Genomic DNA, 9,359 nt, shown 5'->3' with positions numbered 1-9,359 from the left:
ATATAATCTGACTACTGAGTTTATCTTCTTTAGTTTCAACAAAGGATACTCAGCAAATACAGGTACATTGTAATAGTTCAATGAAATTATGTTGGACAAGTATTAAAAATGCTTAAGCTACGAATGCTGGAACTGACCTGCGTTTTCTAGATGAGTAACCTCGTTAAAGTTTTTGGAGCAGATTCATCATTCTGAAGTAACTATTAGCCCGGTATTAACCAAACGAGTAAGGATCATTAATACCAAACTTGCACGGATAATACATCTAAAGATGCGCACTAACAGCTTTGCTTGGATGCAGGATCTGATCTACATTTTCCGGATGAGTTTAGAGAATAAAGTTTTGGAGTAGGTTCATTCTAACTTTAACTTTTAGGTCACCTGAGTAACTCAGGTGACCTATTGCTATCCGTTGTCGTCTGTCGTGTATTAACATTTGAACATTTTCAGCTTCTTCTCTTAAACCACTGAACAAATTTCAACCAAATTTGGTATACAGCATTTATGGGTGAAGGGGAACATAAATTGTGATTTTCATGGTCCCTACCCCCTTAGGACCTGGAGGTGGGGCCAAAACCACTAAAATTATTGCAATCTTCAAAAATCTTCTTCTTTACTCCGGGACATCAAGCAGGCAAACTGTTGGCATGAATGTATTGAGCATTCGTCTACCAAAATTGTGAAATTCATGGCCCCTGGGTCAGGGGTTCTAGTGCTAGGGCGGGGCTATATAGATTATATAGTGAAAATGCATTATTTCTTTAAAAATCTACTTCTCTGCTCCTGGATATTAAATAAACTAACTAAGTATATAGTTATGATAAGTAAGAGTGCCTCTTCCAAAATTGTGAATTTTATGGCCCCAGGGTCAGGGTTTCTTGTGTTAGGGCGGGGCTCTATTGATTATATAGTGAAAATGCATTTATTCTTTGAAAATCTTCCCTGCTTCTGGGTGTTAAATTAATTAACTAAGCACAAAGTTATGATGAGCAAGAGTGCCTCTTCCAAAATTGTGAATTTTATGGCCCCAGGGTCAGGGGTTCTAGTGCTAGGGCGGGTCTCTATTGATTATATAGTGAAAATGTATTATTTCTTTGAAAATCTTCTTTTCTGCTCCTGGGTATTAAATAAACTAACTAAGTACATAGTTATGATGAGCAAGAGTGCCTCTTCCAAAATTGTGAATTTTATGGCCCCAGGGCCAGGGGTTATGGTGTAAGGGCGGGGCTCTTGATAATATAGTGAAAATGCATTTATTCTTTGAAAATCTTCTCTGCTTCTGGGTATTAAATAAACTAACTAAGTACACAGTTATGATGAGCAAGAGTGCCTCTTCCAAAATTGTGAATTTTATGGCCCCAGGGCCAGGGGTTATGGTGTAAGGGCGGGGCTCTTGATAATATAGTGAAAATGCATTTATTCTTTGAAAATCTTCTCTGCTTCTGGGTATAAAATAAACTAACTAAGTACACAGTTATGATGAGCAAGAGTGCCTCTCCCAGTATTGTGAATTTTATGGCCCCAGGGCCAGGGGTTCTGGTGATAGGGCGGGGCTTTATTGATTATATAGTGAAAATACATTAATTCTTTGAAAATCTTTTCCTTTGATCCTGGGTTTTATGCCAATGATCCAAGTATATATATTTATGATGAAGAAGGGTGCATCTAGCAAAATGGTTATTTTTTATGACCCCCTGGGTCGGGGGGGGGGGTACATAGTCTGAAAATAAATCAATGCTTTGAAATCTGCTCATTGGTATTAATCAACCATTTTATGATAAAATTTGCAAAATTTTGAAGTATGTGGCCCCAGGGTCAGTGGTTCCTTTTGGGAGAGGTGCAAAACTGGTTATAAAGTGGAAGTGCATTTTCTCTTTGTTACTCTGATCTACCTCTGGGTATTATAAATAGAGTAAGCATGGTAAGTTTATAATTATGATAAGCAATGGTGCCTCTTTCAAAATTGTGAATTGTGAATTTCACGGCCTCTGGTTTAAAACACGAACCAAAGTTAATTGTTTGAAAGTTGTTACACAATACTCAAAGATCCTGCACTCATGAAATCATTTCAGCTGGAGGTTAAAAACCGATTTACCATCCTAAAAGATGAACAAGAACTCAGTATTGAACAATTTAACACCACACTTGTTGAAGCAGGAAAGAAAAAACTGGGGTTGAAAAGGAAGAAGAAGGAAGAATGGATATCATCTAAGACCTGGGAAATGGTGGAACTGAGATGCAAAACAAAGAAGAAAATACTAACAGCCAAGTCAGCTAGGCTAAAAGATCAGCTAAAAGAAACATACACAATACAAGACAAGGAAGTTAAGAAAAGTGCAAGAAAGGACAAGAAAGATTACGTTGACAAGCTTGCGCAAGATGCAGAAAATGCAGCCTCGAAACAAGACATGGGGACATTATATCGTATCACAAAAACTCTGAGTGGAGGATTTAAAAGCACAGATACACCAGTGCGAAAACAAGATGGAGTATTGGCCTCTAGTATAGAAGAAGAGCTTACCTGTTGGAAAGAGCATTTTGAAAGGGTATTAAACCAGGAATGTCCATCAACAGAACATGCTGAAACTATTGAAGCTATAGACACTTTGGACATTGATACCAACACACCAACAATTGAGGAAGTAAAACATACCATCAAACTTCTTAAGAATGGGAAAGCCCAGGGATCGATCAAGTACATGCAGAAATGTTAAAAGCTGAGGAAGTATTAACACCCAGACTTCTCACAGATATCCTGCAAACTATTTGGCAGACAGATACAGCACCAGATGATTGGAAGGTTGGTCTCATAGTGAAGCTACCGAAGAAAGGTGACCTAGCTGACACAAATAACTGGAGAGGGATTATGTTGTTGTCAGTTACCAGCAAAGTCTTAAGCAGAGTCATCTTAAACAGAATGGCCTCAGTGGTAGACCCATACCTTCGTAAAGAACAAGCTGGATTTAGAAAAGGAAAATCATGCACAGACCAGATATTTTCCTTGAGGCAAATTCTAGAACAAAGCAATGAATGGAATGCTACGTTGTATGCCAATTTCATCGACTTTGCCAAAGCATTTGACAGTATACATCGTCCTGCTTTATGGATGATCCTCAGACATTATGGCATTCCTAACAAGATCATATCCATCATTCAGATGCTATACAAGGACTTCCAGGCAAAGGTGATCTGCGGCACAGAACTAACAGACAGCTTTCCAATCCAAACTGGGGTACGACAGGGATGTCTGCTTTCACCATTGCTGTTCAGTTTCTGCATAGACTGGGTTATGAAAATTACTACCAGTCAGACCAGTAGAGGAATATCCTGGACATTTCAACAGTCATTAGAAGATCTTGACTTTGCAGATGATATCGCATTACTATCACAGCGTTACAAAGATATTCAAAGCAAAACTGATGACCTGGTCAAGTATGGCAGACAAATTGGACTTAAGATAAATGTAAACAAAACAAAGCTAATGAAGATAAGTACAAAGATAGATAAAGAAGTCACAGCAAACAACAACAGAATAGAAGAAGTAGACAATTTTATATACCTTGGCAGTAAGATCACAGCCAATGGAGATTCCACCATGGACGTAGAGAATAGAATTTCAAAAGCCCGTGCCATCTTTGCAAACCTACGGAACATCTGGAAATCCTCAATTATCAGATCCAAAACCAAAATAAGGATATTCAAAACAAATGTCATTGGAGTCCTTCTCTATGGATCTGAGTCATGGAAGGTGACAAAGAACATCTCGCAAAAACTGGATACCTTCCAAACAACATGTCTCCGTAGAATACTAAAGATATTCTGGCCAAACAAGATCACCAATGAGGAGCTGTACGAAAGAACATACACAGTTGCTATGTCTGACCAGATTAAAGAAAGACGATGGAAATGGATTGGCCAAGTGATGAGGATGAAACCGTCAGAGATACCAAGGGTAGCCCTATCAACATTTTCCACATGAAAGACCAGGAGGTTTGGAGCAGTTTTTTTTATAACTATAGGCCCAATGCTAAACAACTTTTGCAAAGAAGATACATTTATTGACATATTATTATTATTACAACCAGAGTTGCTTCGGATGTTGAAGTTGGCTTACATTTTCCAGATGAATGAATAGCTTTTAAAGTTTTTTGGAGCAGGTCCATCGAACGATAGTCGAGTACTCGAGTATTCGTTGGCATCCCAATCATCTAAGATTGCTTGATTGCATATCGAGTACACTGTATTTTTATGCCCCCGTAATCGAAGATTCGGGATATATAGTTTTTGCCCTAGCTAAATTAATGCTATACATCCGTTTATCTGTTTGTCCGCAAAAACTTTAACCAAGCCCATAACTTTTGACTGGATGGGGCTAAGGCTTTCATATTTCAGAGGTGTATTTCTTGTGACAAGACCTTTCTCTGGCTAGAATCGAATTTTAACGGTCAACGTCAAAAGGTCAAATATTTTTATACCACATGAAAGGTCTTGTCACATTGAATACATATGTGAAGTATGAAAGCCCTGGCATCAAATGTTCAAAGGCTATGGCTATGGTTGAAGCTTGAAATTTTTGGTAAAGTGAGTCAAACTCAAAGATCAAGAGGTTAAATGTTTGGTACCAAAAGAAAGGTCTTGTCACAAGGAATACACCTGTGAAATATGAAAACCATAGCTCCATCCACTCAAAAGTTACGGACAAGATAAAAGGTTTTGCGGACAACAGACAGACAGACGGACGGTCGGGGCAAAAACTATATACCCCCGAATCTTCGATTACGGGGGCATAATTAGAAAATATTAGACGCAATATTATTACACAACTGTATAATTTTTTGAGGGATCTTTCCTCCAAGACAGTGGTTCCCATTATTTATTGTGCCGGGATATATGAATCGGTAGATTTTTATTTTTAGATATATATTTATTTATCTATTAAGAAATCTTGCATCTTCAGAGAAACTAAAATTCGATGAACATCCATTGATGTGTCAAAATTCCAAACACTTGTGTATGAAGTTAATCTATAATCAGTAGATCAATCAGAGAGCCTAAGGATGAAGGGAGTCCCAAAGTGCCCCTCGACTTCTGAGTGTTTGATGTATACGTAGGGGTACATTTTATGTTTTCATTAAAATTCTTTCATTAAGATTCATATTGATATAATAAGCAGCATGTTGCTTTCGATTCATACCTTGATGGTATTTCTTTGAAATATCTAATTACTAGTAATTAAAAAAATATTTTTGAATCCAATACTGCGGCCCAAGTGCTAACTGTTCAAAAGTTATGACCAACGTTTATGTTATTTTTTTTTGTAAAACCCACTTTTGAAAAACTTTAACCTTGGCCTTATCTTTTGAACAGCAAGCACAAAGGCTTTTATATTTCACAGATGCATTCATTGTGACAAGACCTTACTTTGGATACGAACAATTTTAACTTTTTGACCTTGACCTCTGAGGTTGACTTGCATTTGAGGTCAACCTCATATATTGAAAATTCTGTCTCTGTATCTCGAGAAGCCTGAGTTCTTGCATTGACATTTTATACCACAACTCCCTATGATCTACGGAAGACACCTATTTATTTTTAGGTCAAAATTTAAAGGTCAAGGTCTTAAATTCATTGATTCTGTGTGTCTGTAAAACTTTCCTTAGAATATTTTATTTTTGTTCTAAGGGCTGATTACTCAAATGCACACCGAAATAGAACTATTTAAAAAGAGCTGGGAGAAGTGTGTCCCAAATCCTCCCCCTTTAAATTTGCCATTCTATGATATTGAAATTCGACGGAAATGGTCAATGACTGGGCTATAACTTTATGATCTTCAAGTTATAAGGATGTATCCAAGATTGCTTGCAACTAGCTACCCATTATATAGAGAATAATGGTATAATTGAATAATACGCTTTCTCAAGCGATTTTGATTATTTACATTGAATTGCGTTCTTGTACTCAATCGAAAGAAATTACGCATCGAACATTCGCCAATTTTGAGGAGTCTTTCATCATGAGTTATCGACTCCCTTTCAATCTTAAAACCTAAACAATATCATTTAGAAATTGATAGATGAGGAAGTGTACATTGAATTACACATCACACTGGTGGTTTGTTTTAAAAAAATCTAAACATGTATTTTATATTTCATTCTATCATGATAAGATTGGGCGCATTTCATACCAGCTGCTATTGTTCTCTTCAACACATATGAAGACGCATCATTTACGTCGCAAGTATCCATGTTCTGCTCTAAAAACTTGAAGGAACACTCTTCACTTATTAATTAAGTGACTTACTTGTTCTTATATGATTAAGGAAATAAATTGGTTGTGGTTTTCTGTGATACCTTTGAGTCTCTTTCAAGCAACTCTGTTCCTTTACAAAACCTAAGGGTTCATTATTTTGGATTTTCTAATCTTAATACATTATACCATAAACAACCATAGCAAAACATTAAAAATTTATTTTCAAGATTAAAAAGTCATCATAAATATGTTAGTACTCAATCAGTATCTCTGTTTTAAGTTTGTCAGACATTTTTTCCATTAATTATTCTCAGTCTTTGTTTGGGAACTCCGTCAAATATAAGGAATCCCGCTGCCCTTTCTATTGTTTCCAAGGGAACCAGAAAATTCTTCAATGGAGTGTTCTTAGGGAAGGGCTGGTTGGGTATTACAAATGAATTCATTGCAAACTCTCCTTTTTCAGTCTCCATAACAACGACCTTGAAAAAGTGAGTTGGGACCGAAACATTGTTTTTGCCAATCACTTCGTACTTCACGTATAGTTTACCATCTGGTTCCACTCTGAAATTAAAGAAGAAAAATACATGTATTTATCAATTATTATATCATTAATTTCATACATTCCTCTCTTTTTTTTGTGCATTAAGAATTACTACAAAAAATGCCAAATAAATTTCTTACCTTGGTAGATACAGAGGCCCGGTACACACGTAGACATTTTTGTGTTTCCTGGCCAGTGCTCTTACATATTTTTCCAGATCGTTCCATACGTCCCGATTGAAACCCTTACCAACCTATAATTTAATTCAATGTTATAGAAATTATACATACTGTTGTTTTTAAGGTATACCTTTACTCAGGGGACTAAAAATTCCACTGATAAGAACGAAAAACCACCTATTGCACATTGTAAACCTATGATTCTTGAGTTAAATTTCAATTTCAAATAACTAGGTTAATGACCTCGTTTTCGTGCTAGGGGCCCCTGAGTATTTCTCGGGAAATACCTCAATTTTTCACACTATGACCATTTTTTTCTTCACTCACAAAATATTAAAAGCAACAAAACTCTTTAAATAATGAAATATTATAGCAATGGAACAGAGTTGCTCCATAAAAAGAAATGAGTAGAGTTTGGGCCATAAACGTGATAATTATTACAGTCCGAATTTCCTCTGTCATATTTATATTTTTTCCGATTTTTAATCAAACATTGCAAAAATCTGACTGATAAGAACTCTAAATTATTTATAGCCTCAGGTTACTTTTCTTACCCTCATTCTCATGGTATTAATATTATATGGGGTCAATGATCAAATTATTGAGATTTGTTGTCTGCAGTGGTTTTTGTACACATTTTTGAATTTCTTTATTTCATAGCATTAATTTATTTGAAATAATTTATGAGCTTAAACACATATAAAATTTGCAAAATGATGTCTTAAAATACATATAACTTTTACTTTGTGATTAATATTGCAAGAAATAAAAATTTTGACAAAAATGAAAAATTAAAAATTTAGTCCGAATTTCCTCTGCATAGCCATACATTGAGTTTTGTTCCTGTATATTTTCTTCAAGTACTTACATATTTAAATTTTAAATTGATATTGAGATAAAACTTAGTTATTTCATCCATTTAGAACAATTTTTTACTTAATATATTATACTTTATAAAATTTCCTCTCTGATTTCTGAAACCTGAGTAAACGTCATCCTTAAGGTCAAATCAGACAATACGATAATTTCGCCATATTCTAAGTACAACGTACATTCACCTCGTCCTTCAGACACGGGTCAAAATTGTCCACCTGGCGAAATCATCGTTTTGACTGAAAAAATAGCTACAATTGTTATAAACCACAGGCGAACCACAGGGGATTGACGCATGTGGTCATTCTCTAATGTCTGCATGAGTCCTCAGACTGGCAGCGCCTCCTCTTACTTTTGAAGCTTAATTGTCTTGATAATATATTATGTGCCCCTTTATTACCTGTGGTGCAATGTTGGTGAAGAAGAATGTGTCATTCATGGCTTTTTGAGAATGTCTGTGATTGCTAGCTGCCGCCATATGTCCTCTGTCATAACCACTTCCCCTGTAATCAGAATCAGTGGCCCTGAAGAAAGGATGAATGGACGGGTCCTCTACAAACTCACTTGACTGTCTTGTAACGCTGTCATTCTTTTCGACGTGCTCTTTGCGGATGTGTTCGAATACCCAGTGTGGGACCCTGTTTCGTCGGTCGTATAACACAACATGATCTTCAAAAGGACGCAAAGGATCGAAGGTTGGCACCCCAAACGTAAGTATTTCTTGCAGGCGATTTCGAGGTTTGCTTAGTTGAGTAGAGGCATAAACTGTTGGAAACTGAATGAAAGATTGTAAGCTATCGGAGAGAAATCTTTCTTTTATACAATCGTCCTTGAAACGCCCGTTCGCCTTTAGAAAATTGTTTTCACTAGGCAGAAAATTAAAATATCCTTTGTTTCGTTCATAACACACTCCTAAAATAAGTCCAAAGCCCGTGCATGATAGCGGTAAGCCTATTTTAGCAAACATTGACATATTTAATAGAAATCAGCTGTTCGATATTTATTGTTTACATGTTACCACATGGCACATGCGACTTAAAGGTAAAATGAAAGTAGAGATTAAGACGTACTTTATGCGATTCGTATCCCATGCCTTTCTAAGCTATAATTAGAAAAGAAAGGGATCGAACAAGATGAAAGGATAATATTGCTCGTAATGTTTTATAAAAAAAAAATAGATCATGTTCTCAGGTGTATAGATATGTCAAATATGAAACATAGCTCTTTTGGCGGCTACGTTGAAAATCGAATCTATTAATGCACGACTTAATAGAGAAACAACACTTCACCATTTCCGGTTGATTAGAATGGATGCTGATCTAACTTGAGTTGATGATTATTAGTGTTTAAAAGGCAAAGAATTAAGAAACAATATTTTCGTCTCGAAAGTTGTACTAACCGTTGATTTTTGGGAATTAGAAACACTCTAACATTTCACCATTTCCTAAGTACGTTGTTCAACAAAATAAATGGATCTAGAGAGAGAGATTATTAGTGTGTAAAAGGCAAAGAAACAA

General features: G+C 36.0%; 1 protein-coding gene across 1 annotated transcript; it reads right to left on the bottom strand.

Annotated features, from left to right (window-relative positions):
- Nucleotides 1-6,431: 6,431 nt before the first annotated feature.
- On the bottom strand, nt 6,432-8,878 carry LOC134233732 (endonuclease G, mitochondrial-like). Its single transcript, XM_062715728.1, has 3 exons — nt 8,243-8,878; nt 6,931-7,043; nt 6,432-6,810 (listed from the first exon to the last, which is right to left on the bottom strand). Exons 1-3 carry the CDS (start codon nt 8,813-8,815, stop codon nt 6,534-6,536), a joined length of 963 nt encoding a protein of 320 aa, XP_062571712.1. The 5' UTR covers nt 8,816-8,878; the 3' UTR covers nt 6,432-6,533.
- Nucleotides 8,879-9,359: the final 481 nt, after the last annotated feature.

The sequence above is a fragment of the Saccostrea cucullata genome, unplaced genomic scaffold (genome assembly GCF_032062105.1).
Source record: "Saccostrea cucullata isolate Sc308-1 unplaced genomic scaffold, CSIRO_AGI_Scuc_v1 ctg145, whole genome shotgun sequence".
NCBI classification, from domain to species: Eukaryota; Metazoa; Mollusca; class Bivalvia; order Ostreida; family Ostreidae; genus Saccostrea; species Saccostrea cuccullata.
Note: the sequence above shows the minus strand (reverse complement) of the source record. Positions and strands in the feature narration are given on the sequence as shown.